This window comes from Trachypithecus francoisi, unplaced genomic scaffold, assembly GCF_009764315.1.
Source record: "Trachypithecus francoisi isolate TF-2019V2 unplaced genomic scaffold, Tfra_2.0 Lachesis_group5, whole genome shotgun sequence".
Classification (NCBI taxonomy): Eukaryota; Metazoa; Chordata; class Mammalia; order Primates; family Cercopithecidae; genus Trachypithecus; species Trachypithecus francoisi.
The window spans coordinates 101,919,521-101,941,626 of NW_022681470.1; the positions used below are offsets into that span (position 1 = coordinate 101,919,521).

The 22,106-nt window shown below is 40.6% G+C and overlaps 1 protein-coding gene across 3 annotated transcripts in view; it reads left to right on the forward strand.

Moving 5' to 3' along the window:
• Positions 1 to 22,106, forward strand: part of NOTCH2 (notch receptor 2) — a 197,953-nt gene that overhangs the window by 118,714 nt on the left and 57,133 nt on the right. For all 3 annotated transcript variants that reach the window (XM_033198181.1, XM_033198182.1, XM_033198180.1), the window contains exons 5-6: positions 3,314 to 3,436; positions 20,888 to 21,121. In XM_033198181.1, coding sequence (XP_033054072.1) covers positions 3,314 to 3,436; positions 20,888 to 21,121 — 357 coding nt within the window. The remainder of the gene's footprint in view (positions 1 to 3,313; positions 3,437 to 20,887; positions 21,122 to 22,106) is intronic.

Consider the following 22,106-nt stretch of genomic DNA (forward strand, 5'->3'; position numbering starts at 1 on the left):
AGAAAATGTGGCACATATACACCATGGAATACTATGCAGCCATAAAAAAGGATGAGTTTGCGTCCTTTGTAGGGACATGGATGCAGCTGGAAACCATCATTCTTAGCAAACTATCACAAGAAGAGAAAACCAAACACCGCATGTTCTCACTCATTTTTGGGAACTGAACAATGAGATCACTTGGACTCGGGAAGGGGAACATCACACACTGGGGCCTATCATGGGCAGGGGGGAGGGGGGAGGGAGTGCATTGGGGAGTTATACATGATATAAATGATGAATTGAGGGGTGCTGACGAGTTGATGGGTGCAGCACACCAACATGGCACAAGTATACATATGTAACAAACCTGCACGTTATGCACATGTACCCTAGAACTTGAAGTATAATAAAAATAAATAAATAAGTAAATAAATAAATAAAAATATATATATCCTAAATGCAAGTCAGATAATACGATTTGCAGATATTTTCTGTCATTCTGTATGCTGTCTTTTCACTTTCTTGATGATATTCTTTTCAGCCCAAATGTTTTTAACTTGATGAAATACAATTTATTTTTTCTTTTGTTGCTTGTGCTCTCTGTCATATTTGTGAAAAGTTTGCTTGTCCCACATTACAAAGATTTACTATTTGTAAGTGATTTATAATTTTACCACCTACCTTTAGGTCTCTGATCCATTTTGAGTTAATTTTTATGTGCGAGGAGGGAGTCTAACTTCATTCTCTTGCATGTGGATATTTAGTTGTCCCAGGACCATTTGTTGAATTAAGAGCTGTTTTTATCTAATTCATTTAATCTTTACAAAACCATTTAAGGTAGGTCCTGTTAATTCCCCAAAGAAGTTTAAGTATCTTGCTCATGTTCACCCAGCTATTGCATGGCAATGCTGAGAGTTGAGCCTAGACAGTTTGGCCCCAGAAGCCATGCTTTTAGCCATGAAGTAGCTGTCTTACCTACCTCCCCTCTTACCTACCTACCTACCTATTGACAGGGAAGAAGTACCTCAACAATAGTCAATCAGTTATAAAAAGAAAACACTTTATTTCTTTTCTGTTGTGGTTCTGCTGAAATGCTTCTGCTTTCTGTTTTGTTTTTTTTTTTTTTTTTTGAGACGGAGTCTTGCTCTGTCGCCCGGGCTGGAGTGCAGTGGCCGGATCTCAGCTCACTGCAAGCTCCGCCTCCCGGGTTTACGCCATTCTCCTGCCTCAGCCTCCCGAGTAGCTGGGACTACAGGCGCCCGCCACCTCGCCCGGCTAGTTTTTTTTTTTTGTATTTTTTTAGTAGAGACGGGGTTTCACCGTGTTAGCCAGGAGGATGGTCTCGATCTCCTGACCTAGTGATCCGCCCGTCTCGGCCTCCCAAAGTGCTGGGATTACAGGCTTGAGCCACCGCGCCCGGCCGCTTCTGCTTTCTTAATTTGTCTGTGGTTGATGAATTCAGTTAGTTGTAACATTGGCTAGTATAAAGTTAGAGTCACAGTTTCTATTCCTTATAGTTTAGCTACAAGGGCTTTACTACCTCCCTGACACCCTAGTCAACTGTATTTAGTGTTGCTCATCAGAGAGATCGAGTTAGGGAGAGGATGATCATTGACATTTTAGTACACCACCAGACCTCTTAAGTTTAGCAGTTGTAGGCCAGGGCCCCATTCTCCCCAACAATCTAAATCTATGTCTTTAAATTTTCCTAAGAATGTCTTCATCAAGAACCCAGACTAGGGGCTGGTCCTATGTTCACTCAAGGACGTATTTTCACAGGTATTATTGGGCAGCAACTCTGAACCTAGTTCTTATTCAAGGACCTAGTAGGTCCCATAGATTCTGTAGGGGTGGGCTTCAATGGCTCATCATTTTCTGGCTCAGTCTATTTGTAAGACTCATATTTCTATGTGAGTAATATGAAATATGAGTAATATACATTTTTGAAATTTGAGTATATTTTCATAGTCTCTTTCAGGCTTCCTTAGTGATTCATCTGCTTGAATGGACTGAGTACCAAATGCTTGGAGAAATATAATTTCCTTCAATAAAGCCTTCAATGATTTCTGTCTTCCCTGGAGTGATTTTTGACTAATGTTTTTGGTCACTCAGTTTATACTTATTTATATGACCGCCATTGTATTAAGAGAAATCAGCCATGTTCCAATGTAGCAGAGCAGATGCAGAATGTCACAATAACTTATGGTAAGGAATAAAGCAAAGTGTGATTGATGCATGTCCCACTCACCAGGCTGTAAATGCCCCAAAGCAAGGACTCACTGCTGTATCACCAGTGCCTATTGTAAGGCCCAATAAGTATTTTGAGTGAGAGAGCGGAACCTTAAGCGATATTTTGAGGAAGCCAAATATGTAATCATACTATATTTCAAATAGGAGAATGTTTATAATAGAAGCTGGTAGTCTTCTATTTAATTAGCTCAGGAGTTTGGTAGCAAGGAAAGAGAAAGGAAGAGGCCCAACATATAAACTACAAAGGACCACATTGTGGGCAGTTAGAGTGAAGTTTGGTGTACTAGTTTCATTTTCATAAAAGAAAAAGTTAAGGGGAAGGAAGCAATGCTATAAGTTTAGAGAAGAGGCTGATGAATTTGAAGTGCTGGTAAGCTTAACTAGTAATAATGCCGCCCAGTTTTCAGATACCTTTTAACATTTGTATAGCTCTTTTTCATGATGTGGCACTTATAATTAGAAAGACAGGATAGGCAAGTGGAATTATCCTCATTTTTTACAGGTGAGGAAGCTGATGTGGAACTTTAGTTTACCATGTACGAATAGCTTGCAGGTGGTGAGATTGGGACTGACCCATGTCTTCATACTTTAAGTTCAGTGTTTTTTCAATATCCTCCTCCACTCCCTTTCTCACCTGGCTTGGAGGCCTAGCAATCATTCAAAGAAAAAAAATAAAAGGAACTTAAATTTAATTAGGTAATATTTTATCTGTTCTTCCCATTAGTCTGGCATGGAGCTGTGGAAATCTAATACCCTGTTTTTTCAGAACCCTTGAATATCTCTGTCCCAAGTAGACATTTATCATCCCTGGGATTTTATTTCATGAAAACATTTTGAAATACTTGTGAGGTAACTATGAAGGCATGCCATTGGCACAGTGAATCACTTTCACTGTCTAGCTATGCTTGAGGCCAGAGAAGACAGAGAATTGGGGATTTTTCATATGGTGAGTCTTGGGTGAGCAGCTGTTGAACTGAAGTCATGAAGTGGGTCTGTTTTAATAACCATGTTCTGTGGGAACAGAGCAGGTCGTTTCTTTTGTATGAGATTTCACCATTTTCTTTTGTTCTTTATTTACCAGGTTTTGAAGGGAGCACCTGTGAGAGGAATATTGATGACTGCCCTAACCACAGGTGTCAGAATGGAGGGGTTTGTGTGGATGGGGTCAACACTTACAACTGCCGCTGCCCCCCACAATGGACAGGTATGTACAGTGTGGAGAATCCACCAGAATGGAGTATGGATTGGTGACCAGAGGCAGACTGTTTTTTTAAAATATCAGTAACAAAAATCTTAGGCCTGCTCTGGAACCAGTATGTGAACTGAGCAGGATCTCCATGCTAGATCTTTGCTTATTGTACTAACCTCATACATTCTCCTATGTTCACTCAAAGACATATTTTCACAGGTATTATCAGCAACTCTGAACTCAGCACCATGCTAGATGCTGTGGCAGATATGAGAGAAAAGCATTACTTCTACACTCTAAGCTTATTATCTGGGAAAAGCAGGACATTACCTGGAACGTAGTTGATGCTTAATAAATATTAAAGAGGAAAAATTTCCTGAAATGCTAAAATAAATTGTACAGGCTACAAGAGTTCAGAGCTTATTTGTTCATGGACAGAGATCTGTCCCGTCTTAATGTCATGTCCTATAACTAGGCAAAGTGTTGGGCAGGTACTCTTAACGACATTATTTTTATGATATGCATCCTACATTTGTTTTTTTCTTCTATCCCTTTTTGCACACAGGACAAAAATAGATTTTTCTGCCTCTAACATTAGAAGGGTAGTCTTGTTTAATTGTACAGCCTCTTGGAAGTTTCTCATGTAGTCTTAGGCAGGTTGAGTGATTTATGCAGACATTTGGTTCTAATTTCTCTTTATATTTGTTTATCTACTGAAAGTAGAGACAATTAAGAACTGATTAAGGGACTAAGAGCTGGGCCTTTTTGAGAGAAATTAATTTAATGTGGAAACCCAAGAGGAAGTTAGTATTATGAGAAAAAACTAAAGCACCAGTAGTGGGGCTATCTCCTACAAAGAATCTTGATGTTGAAGTGCAGTCATTACTACCTGGTATTCTTTAGTGTCTCTGAATTACTTTTCCTTATCTATAGCATCTAATTATTTAGAGTACTCTTTAAAACTATAGACTATGAATAGAAAAAGATGAAAACATTTAAAAACTCAATCACACGACTTCATAGGGAGGCCAAACATTTCTACTTTTAATCCCCAAACTGTCCCTTTTAATACTTTTCCACCAGGTTTTCCTAGAATTGGGAGTTCCCCTAGAATTTCTTCATGGTGTTTTGATCCTAGAACTACACTTTTAGCCCTCTGTACTTTTTGTCACATTCTCTCTTCTAGTTTTTGCCATTTTCCTGTGGTAGACTTTTCAGAGGCTATTTTTTCAACTTAAAAAATTACTGTAAAGTTAATTACATGACATATAGTAACTGGAAAAATTCATGTTTTTTTTTTTTTTTCTCTTTTTAATGATCCTTACAGTATTGGACAGGATGAGATACTTGTTAAGAACTTGACCACATTCTGATCTCTTCCTTGCTGGGTGAGAGTAACTGTGTAGTACTGAGGCTTCTGATGCCAGTGAAGATTAAACAGCATTGTAGTATTGTTGTTGGTTTTTATTTGATACCACACTTGGTTTCTTGCTTTGATATTAATTAGGAAGGCCTGCTCTTGGGGAAAACTTTCTCAGTGAAATGATATTTTATTCAAATTTCTTATCCCAGGACATTTAATAAATGCCTCTTTTTTATAGAAGTCTTTATAAGATGTTTCTGTTTTTATATGTTCCAAAAAGGGTAGTGGAGGTCATGAATAAGTTTAATGTGGCAATTTTATTTCTTTTGATTTGCTGTCTGTCATTTAGAGTGACCTTCAGTTTTTTTGTTATTCATCACAGGTTTTCTTCTTCACTCATACCAATTCTTTGATTCCCAGTGAGAAGCCTTGTTTTTTGCCTTGCCCATCATCAACAGGATAAAGTCTAAGATCCTTCTTCTGTTATATGAAGCCTTTCATGGCCTCAGCCCTGTCTGCTTCCCCAGTCTCCTCATGCATCTAGCGGCATGCCCTAGCAGTTCTCTGCTCCCAGTTTTCCTGTACATACTGCATAGTACTTCACATCCTGTGTCTTCATTGACACCATTCCTTTTCTCTAGGGTTTCCTTCTCCACTCCTCCCCCATTTTTCTCATCATTTTTGGCATGGCTGACTCAGATCAAGTGGTTACCTCCTTCAGGAGGGCTTCCATGATCTCTCTCCAGGCTGAGCTAAATGTTCTACTCTGGACTCCCTTAGTACCCCATGTATTCCCCTGTGATAACAGTTACCACGTTTGTATTGATATTATTATATACTTGATGTGAGGGATGTACCAAGTTATGGGGGCAGTTGGACTATTGATGACAGCAGTTACTAGCACTCCTTACAGACCTTTGTTCTCAGTAGCATGTAGCTGAGCTATTTACCATCCCAGCCCCTATCCCATTGTAAAGAGAAAAGCAGAAGGAAAATTTTGTGTCATAGGGCTTATATTTCTACCGATATTAGATGTATAAATTCAGATTAGTATTTTCTATGTTACACAAATTAAATAAGTGAATGGAGCAGGGATCTAGTAGGAGTTAACTAATGTTTGTTAGCATCCAAATACTGTGCTGATTACAATGTTTTATCTTGTACAATCTTTGCAATAACTGTATTAGAGATAGAGTTTAAATATCTTTTTTTCAGATAATGATGCATATTCAAAAGGGTTAAATAATTTGCCCAAGACCTGTAGTGGTTGGGTTAGGGTTTGAATCTAGGCTTGTTGAACTCCAAATCTGTGCTCAAATCTGTGGTCTTTTTTCTATATAAAATTGATTTTATGAGTTATCTTGTTTTATTTGAAGAACTTTGGGTTTTCTTAATAGACTGAAAATTTCATTTATAATTTCATTATCCTAAGATTTGGTGATTTACTCCTTGTGTTTTCCCTTTTTAAGAACCTAGCTGGTTACTTTGAGGTTAGAAGTTAACATTATGTAAATGCTTTAGATTCAGTCTGATGCTTTTTCTCTACACCTAAGAGACTACTACAACTTTGTTCAGAATTCCTTTTACAACTTCCAGCTGTAGACTTGAAGCATTAACTATTTGGTCTGGCTTTTGACAAAATGAAAAAGGAGGTGTTGGAGTAGTGGGTTGAGGAAATGAAGGAAATGAAGTTGCCAGCTATCTGAAAAAGAATGGGTAGGACCATAGGGCTGAGAAAAGATAGGCATTAATTTTAAATAAATGGAGATTTCTAAATGTGCCATTCTTTTAATGAGAAGAACCTGATAGTTATGGCTTTGTTTTGTAAGTACATATACATAAAAGGCTTGGTCTTTTGTAGCAAGTTCTACACTTCAAGATGAGTAGAATTTTTTCCAGCTCTATTCATGGTTTGATTTAGGATAAATATGTCAGCCTCCTTTTCTCAGAAGCCTTTATTTGCTATTATCTCTCTCTTGGGATATTGAAACAATAAAAAATGCAATAAAAAGTTTATTTTTTCATTTGTTCTGCAAACAGCTATTATGCTAAACATTCTAAATCCATCCTATTCTGTATGGTGGCCCCTAGTTTCATCTTGCTATGGAGCATCTGAAATATGGCTAATGTGAATTGAGATGTGTTGTAACTGTCAAATAACTGATTTTGAAGACTTACTATGGCCCGGCACAGTGGCTTATGCTTCTAATCCCAGCACTTTGGGAAGCTGAGATGAATGGATCTCTTGGGCCCAGGAGTTTGAGACCAGCCTTCGTAACATGGCAAAACCCTGTCTCTACAAAAAATACAAAATTAGCTGGATGTGGTGGCATGCACCTGTAGTCCTGGTCACTTGGAAGGCTAATCATGCCACTGCACGTTCCACCATGGGGGACAGAGTGAGACTGAGAACCTGTCTCAAAAAAAAAAAAAAAAAAAAAACTTCATATGGAAAAAAGATATCTTTTTAATAATGTTTAAATATTGATTAGATGCTGAAATAATACATTTTGGTACATTGAATTAAATATTAAAATTAAATTTCCTTTTTACTATTAAATGTTTTAGTAGCCACTGGAAAATTTAAAGTTATATCTGTGACTCTCATTACATTTCAGTTGGACAGTATTACTTCAGATACAAAAATGGTCTGTAGGTATTACCATTGCGGCTGCTTTGTGGAAGCATCTGTTCTAGCCCTGAGGTAGAGGAATAGATGGTTTCCCCATGGCCTGTGGGCAGAACTGTGTTATACCCCACTGCAGGCGTTTTTACCTACAGTGGCTGTCTAGTTAGTGTTTGTTTGTGCCTTCAAAAACTACCACTCTTGTGGACTAGCTTAAGCTCAGATGGAAAAAAGATATTGGTCTTAGGGAGTGGGTGTGGGGAGGTGATTTATTTCTTTATAGGAATTGCCTTAGAGGGATAAGCCTGAATACTGGATGTTCCTTTAGGAAATAGAAGTAGACCTGAGAGTTGGATGAAGATAGAGCACAAATGTCTTTATTATACTGTATTTGGCCTCAGGCCATCTTATCAGAGAATTTCTGCTCTGGCAGATACCCATTTAAGGAAAAAAAGATTTTATAGGGCTCAAAATTTATTAGAGCAGCATAGATTAATGTTTTGTCTACATAGACTGCTATTTGAATTTTCTTTTTAAAGGTTCATTTCCTTCAGAATTAATGTTGACCCTTAGCTCAACTCACAAATTCCTCTCTGTGGCTGCTTTTGACTTTGGGCTCACTTCTGGGGCAGATGTGATTTATTTTCTTGTGCTTGTTATTAATCCAGAAATGTAAGTTCAGCATGGGCTTGGAAAAGTGCTCTGGGACATGAAGCAGAAGTGAACAATGGAAGTTAGGTGGATATGAGTCAAAGAAAACTGACCACACTTTCTCTCAGCTCTCCTTTAGAGCATGATGAGCCTCAAGAGCTGGGGGAGGTTTCCATTGCTGTCGGTGCTCCCATTTCAGTAAAAATGTTTGGCGTGAGTTGCAAGTACATTCGCCAGAGGTGGTGCATCAGCTCCTCGTGTCTGGGAATGGAGACTTTCCTCATGGTGCTCTTATTCTGAGCTGGATATTCCTGTCTCAGTCCAGCCTCTAGCTGGTGATGAGTTATTCTCTAGAGTGAGGCTTTTCTCACAACCATTTTTCTACTTGTTTAAGACTGTAGGGATGGAGCTTTTTGACTGAGAGAGTAAACTACTTAAATCTGGGACTGGAAAGTTATTCTCATTTGTATTCTGCATGGAGGAATGGGAAAAAGGTCTCATACTTCAATTTCTCTGCTGTCAGCTTGATTGTGAGGACTTTATAATAAGCCTGTTCTCTGAATTCTACCTCCTCACCCCAAATTCACTTTTCTATCAGTTGGGCAGACTGCCACAGTGCTAACCTGAAGCACCCTTGCCCCAGATATGCCCGAGTTGATTAGTGGCGCTGTTGGTGGAAACAAGGATGAGTAGATAGTCTAGCCCCACATGCAGGAGGTGAGACTGCAGGATCGTTCCTGCCCTGCAGTCAGTGACTCAAGGTGTTGCCTTGGCTATGTTACAGGCATGATCCAGTTTAACTTCATGGCCCTCTAAGCCCCCGTGGAATGGTTGTTAGGAGGTTCAATAATTTATCTATTGGACCTACTTACAGATATTTATTGAACAACTGCTACAGGGAATATATTATGCTAGATACTGTAAGAGAAACAAAGAAAAAGATTCCTATTTTAAGAGTGATAAAATTGACTAGGAAGACATAAGAAAGTCCACACATAACCACACTAGGAAGTAGAAAGTGTGTGTGAATGTGAATTTGAAAGAAACAGTGGTAGGAATTGGGAAGCATCTAAGTACTTGGTGGCGTAAGGAAGGTGATCGAGAAGAGTGAACTTCTGTTTTGAGTCTGAGTAATGGATGGGAACTGTTGACAGAGATGGAGAAATAGGGTAGAGATGATGGTAAGTTGGAGATGAGTTTTCCAAGTGAAAAACATGTAGACCCAGGAGCTCAGAATACAGGCAGGGACAAGAGACTCAGATTTTGAGTCTTTTGGTTACCATGGAATGTGTCAAGTCTGTGAGGGAAATTGGGTGGAGTGATAAGAACAGAGGATTTGGACCCAAAGTATGAGAAACATCCACCCTTCAGAAAATGGATGAGGAATGGGATCCAACAAAGGAAAGTGAGAAAAGGGGAGGTTTGAGAGGTGGGAAGAGAGCTCAGCCATGATAGCATCCTTGAGTCAAAGGATGCAGCCTTAGAAGTTTGCCCTGAACTCAACTCTAAACGCCTCGGTGGCAGCTCCTGTAATATTTCACTACTCTTACTGGGTTATGTGCTCAGCTTGCCTAAGAGACTATCAGTCTCTGGAAGGCAGGAAACTGCTCTTACTTATTTTGACATTCCCAGGACAGATTTTAACAAACCATGGTTATTAATAAGTGACAACCAGGAGACTCAAATATGAATGATAACCGCAAAATGTTCATTAGAATATTTGAGTTATTAGAAATTTTCTGAAATACAGTTTTAATACAAACAAGACTAAGAAGCTAGATTGCAGGAAGTTAAAGAAAAAAGTAGGCCTGGGGAAGGAGGAAGGAGCAAAATGGGTTTAGATCACTATGTAAGATTTTGCACAACTAAAAAGAAAGAGAGAGAGAGACACAACGCAGGGTTATAGGAGGTAGAAACTTTATTCATCTCATTGACCATAGAGCTCAGCTACACTAAGAGCTAAGGCAGCTCAAAGGACATTGGTTAATGAAATGGATTATTGGAAGGGGTTTACTCTCACAGGTTTTAGTGGGGAATACATTAGGGTAAGATGTCTACTGGGAATGAGAAAGGAAGAAGATGGGGAAGTTATAGTCAGAGAGTGGAAGTACCAAGTTGGAGATCTTGGATGAGAACAATGAGTGTCTTGTAACAGGGGTGTAGAATGTGAGTGTGCTTGTGATATGGAGTGGATACGGAGGTCTATGAGGTTGAGAAAAGTAAGAACCCTTGATTCAGATAACCTTAGTGGTCCTCAACCCAGATATTGATTTCATGTGAGACAGGAGAGGAAAGAGCAAGAACGTAAGCCACGCACTTGTCACTCTAGGAAGAGGAAATTGGTCCAGGAGAACAACAGACCATGGTGTGATAATTTATATTATACTATGTATTTTTTTTAATCTTTAAAGGACTTCATCTATCTAATTTTAATGTCAGAAATTAGAATGTATTTATTGATTTCTTTCTCTTGAAGATGAGGAATTAGCATACTTTTAGTTCTGATATCTTTCATTCACTCCCTAGATTTTATATAAATAATCTGGGTTTCAACATTTATATTATTGTTATCAAATTTATAAACATGAATATTCTTTAAAATTATTCTTGATATTTACAGTTTTATAACCCAATTTATAATATTTTCAACTTTGTTTTATGTGTTACTTGTGTTGTGCTAACTACCAGTGCAATTATGTCACAGCATTTTCATTTCTGAGTTCCTTATTTTCATTCACATTTTAGCTAAATAAGTATCTTTGAATAGTTTTATTTCAGAGGAGTTACATGTTGGACCCATTTGGTTATTCAAAAACTGTCTTTTGATTTAGTTGCCTTCATACACAAGTTGTATCTTGACTAGATATCAAAGTCTTGGGTCACGAATGAATCTCATCAAGTTCTTACACATTGTTCCTTTGTGTCTTCCAGTTACTATTCTAGGGAAATGCAATGCCAGTTGAGTGTTTCTTCTTTTTCATAAGTAACACTGGGCTCCCTGCTCTCTTTTTCATTTGTTGTAGAGTTGTCAGGAAAACCTATTATCTTTGTATTAGGTCTTCATTCTTTCGTCTGCAGGGCTAAAATCTCTCTTGATTTTTAATCTGTTCATTTTTTGTTTTGTGTTCTGTGAGAGCTCTCTTAAGGTTCTTCTTTATAACACTGACTTATACTTCTTCATTGTCAGGTCAGTCCTTTGTAGCCTCTTCTGCCTGCCTCTCAGCCCCTTTGATCAGAGACTAATGTCCTATATTATTTTTTATTTCTTTGTAGAACATAAATATGTCTAAATGTCTTGAGCATACAGAACCAGTTCTTTCTAAATGTATTAGCTCCTGGAAGTGAATAATTTTCCCAGTATGCTTTTCATCAATATCTTAAGCATTACATTCTCCATGTTTTATGTTGTAGAATCTTTTAATAGGTGCCATGTTGTTTTTTTCCATTTTATTCATTCTGAGCAGAGTAACTGCCTGCCCATAGACAGGGGAGGTGGGTACTCTTTGTATCTCCTCACTCAACCTGGCTGCAGCTAATTTTTCCTCCTGGTGCAGCAAGGGGCTTTTATGTAAACTGGCTCAACAACCCAGCAGCCTAAGGAAGTGGGGAGAGCCAGAGAGTGGGGCCTCCTAGCAGGAGACCAAAGCTTGGCACCACTTTCTTCTCTGTGGCGGGGGTCAGCTTTCTGAATGCCCCGCACTGGCCCAGCCTCCATGGCAATCTACACAGTGGCTGAGCCTGGATGCTTTTCAGTGCTGCTGCCTTCGGAATCTGCCCCAGATGCACTGCAGTATTTCTAGTTGCTATAGTGGCCACAGGAGCCTGGACTCTGCAGTGCTTGAAGTTTTTGTTGACCTGGAGGTGTGAGGTGGAGTTCATTCCATTCTCCTCACTGCAAGAGAGTGGACTTTCTGAAACATGCGTTGGATCGAGTCATCTCTTTGCTGGAAACACTTCAGTGGGTCCTCCTTGTCTTTGGATTTAGTCCCAAGGCTGTGCATGTAACTCCCTCTCCAGCACACCTCTCTGCATTCCCCTAATGCATTTCTTATAATTCAACCACAAGAATTTTTTTTCATTGCCTCAAGTGAGCCATGCTGTCTCTTCAACTCAAGCCTATACTTTCTGCCTGAAACACTCCGCACTCCACCCTTTTTCTACACACCCTCTCACACACTTCTCCCCTCTTGCACGCTCCTCCCAGGCCTTCTCTTAAAAGTTTCATTCTCTAGTTCCTCTCTATTCTCCCTACTCTGTACTCCCAAGGCAATAGGTATCTATGAAAGCACCTATCACTCTGTGTCATCATTGTTTGTTTGTTTATAAATCTGCTATTTGTAAGTTCTGCAGGCAGAAGCCATGGCTGTCTTGTTCACCATTATAATCCCAGTATGTATAGTCGGAGCCTGGCACATTGTGTTTGTGTGCATGTGTGTGTGTATGTATACATATATATTTTTTAGATAACGAATGAATGAATTACAGCATTCAGTTTTCCAGTCGTTCCCAGCCAAACCTCATCTCCAAATTCACAGCTCTTCTTACCTTTCTAAGATACTTTAGTATTTTTCTTCAGTGTGCACCAAGTTTGTACTAAATCTGTAAAACTAGACTATATATGAAGACTACATTTGACAATCAGTGTAAAGCACTTATCATCACATCTGGAACCTAGAAATAACTCAGTACATATGTTTTTACTGCTGAGGTTAGTAGTGATGTTGGGGAATAAAGAGAAAACCCACGCTTTCTCCCCTAGTTTCTTGTCGGTGGCAGTGTTTGAAAGAGGAGGACTGCCGGAGCTCTACCGCAGAGGGCTGACTGGACTGGTGCCTTTAGGGAAAACTCAGTTTTCAGTCAAAGAAGGAAGTTGTGCACCTTAATGTAGAGTTGCCCTTGAGGTGTAGTTGAAGGACTAGTGGGCAAAGGCAAGGTGAATCTGGGTGTGGTACAAATGAGATGGAGTTTAGTGACACAGGAAGGGGGCTGGGATGAGGGGTTTGTGTGTAGACTGGTAGTGTAGACAAGGGTGACAGACACTTGGGGTAGGAACAGAATAGAGACACTCTTTGTTGCTATGAGAGGGGTGAGTTGAAAGATGATTATTATTTTGGGATTAGGATAACTTAAATAAGAGAACTTTAAGCAGATAAACATTCATTTAAGGAATATTTATTTAAGCTTGGGACTGTGTTGCATGCTGGGGATTCAGTGATGAGGGAAACAGCTCCCCCCCGTTTCTTCATGGCACTGACAGTCTAGTGAGAAACACAGGCATAGACAATATAATTCTCCATAAAATTTTGAACTGTACTAAATGCCTTGCAGGAAACATAGAATGTATCTGGAGAGCATATTAACAGGCAGAACTAGTTGTGTTTAGTGACAGGCAAGTAAGGTGTCTTTGAGAAGGTAACATTTTCGACATAGACAATGAGTAGGAGTTGGGGAGAGAGAGGATAAGACTATCCCAGGCACAAGGAATAACATGTGCTAGCCACTGAGGAGGGAAAGAATGTGATCATTTTGAGAAATGAAAAAAGCCCAGAGTGGCTGGAGCTAGTGGTATTTCATGGTTAGAGCTTAAAGAGATAGGCAGAAAACATAGGGAGGTGTTAGAATTTTATTGTAAATGCAAAATAATTCATCAAAGGATTTGAGCAAGTGAGCGGCACAGTCCGCTTTACATGTTAAGATTATCCTGGCAGCTCATTAGAAAATACATTGGTCATGATGCAGGGAAACCAGGCCTTTGAGAAGTCCTGAAAAAGATGATGGTGTCTAGAATTAGTGGAGAAATTTTTTGCGTTTATTCTGTATGAGTATCCTTTCCACAACTACATTATCCCCTTAGTCACATCGATACTCCCAGACCATCCTCTCAGTAGGTAGGGCCTGTAGACAGCAGTGTTTATACAGAATGTTTCACCCAAGCTTGTTCTTTGTTCTTCATCTCCAACTTCAGCAGCGTGATAGAAAGTCTCTTGTGTATAGAGCTGAGGTTTTGTAGGATAGAAGTCACAAGAATAATCTTCTCTGATACAGAAAGAGGTGAAAGTCCAGAACTCAGAGGCTTGGGCGACTGCTGGTTGGAAGGGTATATTGGAGATGGAGCTCTTTTGACTCAGCCATAGAGGAGAAGGTAGCAGGGTCAGGGCAAGGGCCAGCCAAGCTCATTTTTTATTTGTTCCTCTTGTGGAGATTGTTGTTGCAATGAGAGTTGACCCTTAACAGGACCAGTGATGTGATCAAACTTTTTCCCACAGAGTTCACAGTTAAGAGATGACTGGAAAGGGTGAGAGCCGAGGCTCAGCACCTTACTTTTTTCAATTCCTTTCTCTTCTTTTCTTTCTTTCTCTTGTTGTCCCTCTCTATTTTTTACCCATCACTTGTAGCTCCAAGTCAAACTAGTGGTTTGTGGGTGGGGCCCTTGCCTTGAGAGAGCCGTAATGAGCTGTTTGTGTCCCCGCGTGTTACAGCTCATAAATGCTGACTGTTCCGTGGTCCTTGGCTCACTTGGCTGAAGCGTGGTGCTAATGAGGCCCAGGCCATGGTTGCTATTTCAGCACAGACCTCTTAGGTTCACCCTGTTATATTTACTGCCACAGGCTGTGCCCATAATTTTTTTTTTTTTTTTTTTTTTTGAGATGGAGTCTCGTTCTGTCGCCAGGCTGGAGTGCAGTGGCACGATCTCAGCTCACTGCAACCTCCGCCTCCTGGGTTCAAGCGATTCTCTTGCCTCAGCCTCCCAAGCAGCTGGGACTACAGGCATGCACCATCATGCCCGCTAATTTTTGTAGTTTTAGTAAAGACAGGGTTTCACCATGTTAGCCAGGATGGTCTCAATCTCTTGACATCGTGATCCACCTGCCTCAGCCTCCCAAAGTGCTGGAATTATAGGTATGAGCCACCGCGCCTGGCCGACTGTGCCCATAATGTTACTTGTTCAGCCTGAAGAAGCCAGAGGATGGAGCAACAAGAAAAGATCAGCATAGAGGTGACCCTACTCCTGCAAAACCAAAACAGGATACTTCCTTTGCTAATGGTGGGTTGATAATGCCATGTTATCTTCACTTGTAGTACTCTGAGCTTCTTCCTCTTTCCCTACATCCCTCAACAGTCAGCTCAGATTGGCCTTCTTTATTTTGAAAACTAACTTGATCTGTAGCAATCTCACACCCCAAAGTCTTTATCAGCACTGAACTATTTTCACTTCTAATTCTTTTGCCAACTAACTGTGCAAATTTGGACAAGTTGCTATACCTCTCAGGTCCTAGTTTCCTCATCTGTGAAATGAGCATGTTAGATTAGATGCTGCCCAAGGTCAGTTTCACCACTGACACCAGGTGTCTAGTGCAGTGGCTGGCATAGATACCAAGGTGAATGGCAGACACCGTCCCTGTCCTCCTGGAGCTTATAGCGAAATGGGAAAGAGACTGTGAAGAGTAAATAAATATAAAATCACGGCTTGTGATCCATTCCAGGATGGATTGAATGGAATGATGCAGTGGTGGAGAATCATGAGATGTGCATATGTAGACCTACTCTCTTGATAAGACAGGTACCCAGCCATGTGAAAAAGCAGGGAAAAAATGTTTCAGGTGGACAGAGCAGCTTCTGCAGCAGCACTGAGGCAGGAGGAAACTTACAATGTTTGAGGAATCAACAAAAGTTATTGTGGTTAGCATAAACTGTACAAAGGAGAGATATAGATTTGAGTATATTTACAAGGCAAAAGTGATCAACCAGAAAATTGTCAGTAGTTACAGGTGGCACTCAGTGTTTAAGGTATCAGCCAAGGATATGCTAGTTTGACATTTCATTTCAGATTGTTCCAGAGTCATTGTGGCATTAGAGAGAGTAGTTTTTAAAAACAAGTTATTTTCTTTCTCTTTTGCCCATAGGAAATAAGAGCCTAGCTAGTCCACTACCTCAGTCCTGATGTTAAAAAAATGACAGTAGCCTGCAATATCTGGCAGGTGGAAATTAGTGAGAGGGATAATTATTGCCCTTGAAAACTTGCCTACCTGAGCTTTGTGCAACATTTTGGGAGTTCACCAGCAAAGTTTGTGTGTTGACACAGGTGATGACACATGCTGACACTTGTTTGTATTGAAGATTTAGTAGCTTGGTAGGACATGGAAACAATACAGCTCTCCTGTTTCACCAAAGGCTTTTATTTGCTAGGTAGCCTATAACTTAGTGCTTTCTCCTCCTTTCCCTACTAACATAAACTCATTTGCTCTTAATCCCTTCTGTATTCTATTGGTCAACTTACCTTCAAACACAATATTGATCATGTCTTTCCTCATCCTCCTTTACTTGTTGTATCAAGTTCCGAATTCATACTCAAATTCAAAGCCTCAAATTTTTCTTCTTTTAAAACCCCAGCCAAAGAATACACTCCAGTTATTTTAATATGTTTAAGACTTAATCCTGTTTTCCTCTGTAAATCTTCAACCACCAGCCCAGGCTGGTGCTTTCTTGCGCCAGTGGGATAAGCTCAATGACCGTAGAGCATACACTTAAGACCTCTAGGTGATCGCCAAGAACTTTTCCCACTCAAGTATCTGGTGACCTTGTGCCTTTATTCCTCTCTAATACGAGTGTTCCTTAACTATCTTATGCACCTGTGCCTTCTCAGGGTGCTGTAAGACCCTGGGATCAGGGACCTCATCTGTGGATTGTGTTGATCACATCCAGGGCTGAATACTCAACTCTGCTGCAGTCAAAGAGCATCAGATTTGCAGTCAGACCAATCCGGGTTTCAGTGCAGCACTCTCACTCACCAACCGTGTGAACTTGGGAAGATTTTGTTTCCTTTTTTTTACCTTCCTGAACCTGAAGTTTTTTATTTTTAGGCTTCTGCACTGGTTTTTCCTGTGCCAGGAGGGTGGTGACATGAAGGAAGTGGTTGTATTGTAGCAGATGTTCCACTGGGAATTTTAGAATAAGCAAGTGTTATGGCCATCCTGGTTACTGTTCTTCCTAATCCGAATTTTAGAACCAGTTGATAGAAGTTTAATAGGGAGAAAATAATCTGGCAGAAATGGGACTAGGAGGAAATGCGAATCTGTAGAAATGTGCCTGAACCTTAGAGAAGTGTGATCCATCCAGTAGCTAATTACTTATGAGCCAGTGTCTTCTTGGATCTCTAAATTACCTGTCCCTAACAAGCACTGTCGAACAGATACATGGTCCAAAGGTGTTCAGTGAAGACAGGTAATCTTCAAAATTCAGTCTCATTCAAAAACCAGTGGACTGGCCGGGTGTGGTGGCTCACACCTGTAATCCCAGCACTTTGGGAGGCCGAGGTGGGCGGATCACCAGGTCAGGAGATCGAGACCATCCTGGCTCACATGGTGAAAACCCTGTCTCTACTAAAAATACAAAAAATTAGCCAGGCGTGGTGGCGGGTGCCTGTATTTCCAGCTACTCGGGAGGCTGAGGCAGGAGAATGGCGTGAACCTGGGAAGTGGAGTTTGCAGTGAGCCGAGATCGCACCACTGCACTCCAGCCTGGGCAACAGAGCAAAACTCCATCTCAGAAAAAAACAAAACAAAACAAAACAAAAAAACAGTGGACTGTACCTAAAAATACATTTCCCTTTTAGACAGGAGTTTGCAGTCACAAGTGTTTCCAGTAATCAATTGTTTGAGTCATGATGAGTCCTCACCTCCTCCATCCCATCCACTTCCCCATGCCTGTGTGCCCTTGGGAAGCCCAAGACATGCAGAGATGGCTGGATATGGTCAGATTCTCACCTCAGGTCTTTGTTAAGAATTTTGGAGTAAGGCAGCTCCAGTTCAAATCTCAACTGTCCTTCACTCACTGTCTTACAAAGGCACATTATTTTACCTCTCTGAGACTGTTTCCTGAGATATAAATGAGACAATTTTTATGAGAGTCCAAGCACAGTGCTTGCTTCTCAGTAGGCAGTCAATGGCTACTGGTTTCCTTTCCCAAGAGTGCCACATTTCCTTTCCTTTATTTACCTACTTTGTCTTGCTACATTATTTCAGTGTCTGTTTATTATAGTGCATAAGAAATGTATACAAAATAACTTTAAACACATTGTGTCTTAAAGTACCCAAAATTATCACAAAGCCTCAATAAAGGAAAATGACATCTAAATTGTTCACATTCAGCAAGTCAGTTTGGTTGGTGGGTATTGTGGATATTTGAGTTAGCATAAATATAATAGATGAGACTCAGCAATTTTCATGTTGCAGTAACTCTTCACCTACTTCTTGGTCATGTTTTCATTTCTCAATCCCACCTGCATCCTAATAACACAGCTCTCATTACTTTGAGGTACTATTTCTGCTAGCACTATAAGACAGCAAAGTTTCTGTAATAAATGACATCATCTGCCCTGAGGGAGATTATTGCCAGTGTGCTCACTCCTTCCCTCCTTCATTCTCTGATTCCTTCACTCACTCACTGACTCCCTCCTTCCCTTTCTCACCTCCCTCCATCTTTTATTCTCTCACGCACTGCCTCCCTCGCTCACTCCTTTCAGTCACTCCCTCACTCACTGCCTCAGTGTTCTCACTTTCTTATTCATCTTCTCCCTTCCTTCCTCCCTCATTTCCCTCATTACCTCCCACATTTACTCCCTCATCCCTCACTCACTCTTTCTGTGTTAGTACTTTGGGTTGCAGTTGACACAACCTCGTTTCAAATTAGAAAGACCTGTTGCAAGGGGCATCTCTCAGAATGGCTATGCCACTGAGTAGGCTTACTGGTAGTTGGGCTTCAGTAACAATTGGAACCAACAACTTGAATGCCACCATGTTTTTTTCCCTTTGTGCACATCTTTTCTATTGTTCTTTTTTTGAGATAGGGTCTTGCTCTGTTGTCCAGACTGGGATGCAGTGGCATGATCATGACTCAAGTGATTCTCCTACTTCAGCCTTCCGAGTAGTGCCTGCAGGCTGGTCTCTTAACTTGTGGGCTCAAGTGATCTTCCTGTTTGGCCTCCCAAAATGTTGGGTTTACAGGTGTGAGCCACTGTGCCTGGCTCTCTGTGCACTTCTCATTCACCCATATCACTTTCTCTGCAGACCAGCCTCCTCATCTTTTTGGTCTATGTGGCAAAGTGGTCCTACTCCAATAATTTGGGAGAGATACAGTGATGTAGCTTGGATCAGATGGCCATCTTGGGTCAGTCAGCTATGGCCAGGAGGGTTTGATCATGTAAAGACACAGTTGCTCCTTCAAGAATTATATGGCTGGACTTAGGAGAGGAGCATGGAAGGGTTATGCTGAACACAGAGTTCTGGAGACATCCACATACCCATCCTGCCATCCTAGGCAGTTGGCTCTTGGCTGGGAATACAAAAAACCCTCTAAACTGCAGCCAAGCAGTGGGAGACAGAAGTACCAAATAAGTGTGATAGAGTGATATTGGTTCTATAGTAATGGAGGTACATGTTAGATAGGAATAAAGAACAGGCAGTCAGGTTAAGTCAGACACAACTAGCATCTGCGAGTAATAATGGTTAACAGGCCTTCTACAGATACATGAGCCAGTCAAATTGCTAGGTATTCCGAGTCTAGAGATAGCCTTGGCATTTTCTAAGCACAAATACTGTGTTCTTTTTTTTTATTAGGAGGCCTCTTTATCAGAGTGCCTTTTAAAATTATTTGTTGAGTTTTATTTACAAAGGAAGAATGAAGGACACCTTGACATTTTTTTTTTTTATTTTCAACAACTTACCATGTTTTAGAGAATTTGGATGATCTAAATTTTAGTTCCTTTGGTAGCTCTCTAAACTGTTTTTAAAAGACCTCAAATAAAACCAACCACCAATTTATTTTATCGCTCATATGATCTGGCCCTATACTGCTTTTGTTAATCACAGATTCTTGGGTTGTAAGTTGAAGACATTCTCTTGTTCTTTGTTAAGGGACTTAGGAGCCTTTGCCTTAGTCTCCATTGTTGCTATAGTTGGTGGCCTGCAACCTAGCCAGATGTGGGCTCATGTTTAGCTTCCTTTACTGTGGTCTTTTTCAGGCAGTGCATACCAGTCCTTCTTCCATCTCCTAGTACATTGGGTGGACTTTCCATGTCTTCTTCCACAAATCCCCATCCTTTAAGTATGGGGTGCCTCAGGCTGAGCACAGCTTGCTCCATTCTCATTATTCTTGGCCTTGCCCTTCACATCCATACTTCACCAGAGATTTTCAACATCTTTCATGTCTTCTCTCTACCCTATATTGCTTGCCCTAACATTTTCAAAAATTAGACTTTTTATTTTCAGATACTTGTAGTTTTGCACAGTTATGAGGATTAATACAGAAAGATTTCCTGTACCCTTTATCTAGTGTCTCCCAGTGGTAACATCATCTTATGGAACTGTTGCATAATATTACAAGCAGGGTATTGACATTGATACAGTCAAGATATAGAACAGTTACCCTAATGTTTGGCATATAGATTCCTTCTCATTTTTTTTTCTTACTCATCTTTTGTACTCTTCTTTCCTTGCTCTTCTTACTTATATGTTCATTGACGCAGGGATTAGTTAACTCAAGGGTCCTACAGGTTTTACCTTCTCTTTGATAGGTTGGCTAAACCCTCATGTTGTTAGAGTTTCTAGCGGTAGGAACTGTTCTATTTATCTTGAAATGATTTGCCTGGAATAAATGTCATTTGGATGGCTCAAGTTGGCCTTAAAATTCATGTGAAGACCTGGCCTTCTGTGAGCTCTGCTTGCCTTAATTTCAGACAGATCACATGAAGAAGTGTGTGGGGGGGCTGGTATGGTACTAATCCTTTGAGACTCAAGAGCTCTAATCAAAAATAGTTTTCCCCTAATAGGACAGTTCTGCACAGAGGATGTGGATGAATGCCTGCTGCAGCCCAATGCCTGTCAGAATGGGGGCACCTGTGCCAACCGCAATGGAGGCTATGGCTGTGTGTGTGTCAACGGCTGGAGTGGAGATGACTGCAGTGAGAACATTGATGATTGTGCCTTCGCCTCCTGTACTCCAGGCTCCACCTGCATCGACCGTGTGGCCTCCTTCTCTTGCATGTGCCCAGAGGGGAAGGCAGGTAGGTTAGCAGAAGGACGGAGCTAGAAACGGGGAAGGGGCAGGGGGCATTCAGGACTCTGCCTTCTCTTTCATCCCAAACAGCTGTATTCTTTGAGTTACCATCAGTGGGAACATATCACTCAGGACTTCCAGAAATGTAACCTGCTAACCAAAGTGCTGTGAAGATAGTCTTCCTCCTTAGGACTTTAGGCTCTCTTCTCAACTCTACATACTTTAGTTTTTCATTCCAAAAAAGGAAAGTTAGTAACTATTGTCTTTGGAGCATCTGCTGAAGTCCTTAAGGTCTTAGACTGAAAAGCACCTCAGCTATTAATATAAAATGGCTAATAAATGGATCCACAGGCTTCATTTTAAGAAGAAACCGTCTATTTACTCAGAAGAAGTTGGCAGGAGAGAAACATTTAAGTGCCTTCTAACCCTCAATGTCTATGAAAATATTCCCCTCAGGGAAGATTTTTACATGCTACCGGGTTAACATTCCTCTCACCTCTGAATTTAACAGCTACTAGTTCTAGGAGAAGGAGAGCAATGTAAGGGGGAAGGTGATGGGAGAAGATAATTTAGCTGGGAGAACTTTCTGCCCAGCAGTTTTGAAATGTTCTTTCATGGATGCCTTTCCAAAAGCCCTAGCTCCAACTTTGTGGAAGAAGCCTTAGTTACCTGTTCTTAAGTTAATTGCAGACTGGAAAATCCAGTTCCCATGTGAACTATATAAAACAGGAAGCCTAGTAATATCTTCAGAGACCTGGGGCCACCTGAATCAGGAATGTTGGTGCTATTAAAAGGCTACTCTAGTAGAGGCCGATGGTGTTCAGGTGGCCCCATGATCATCAGGTAGCATAATATTGGGGAAGTAGGATTCCAGATAAAATGTAGGATGTATGGAATATTTGAGACATACTAAAAGTTACTTCTTGTTTATCTAAAATTCAACTGGACATCCTCTATTTTGTTTGCTAAATCTGGCACAGTATCTGGATGGT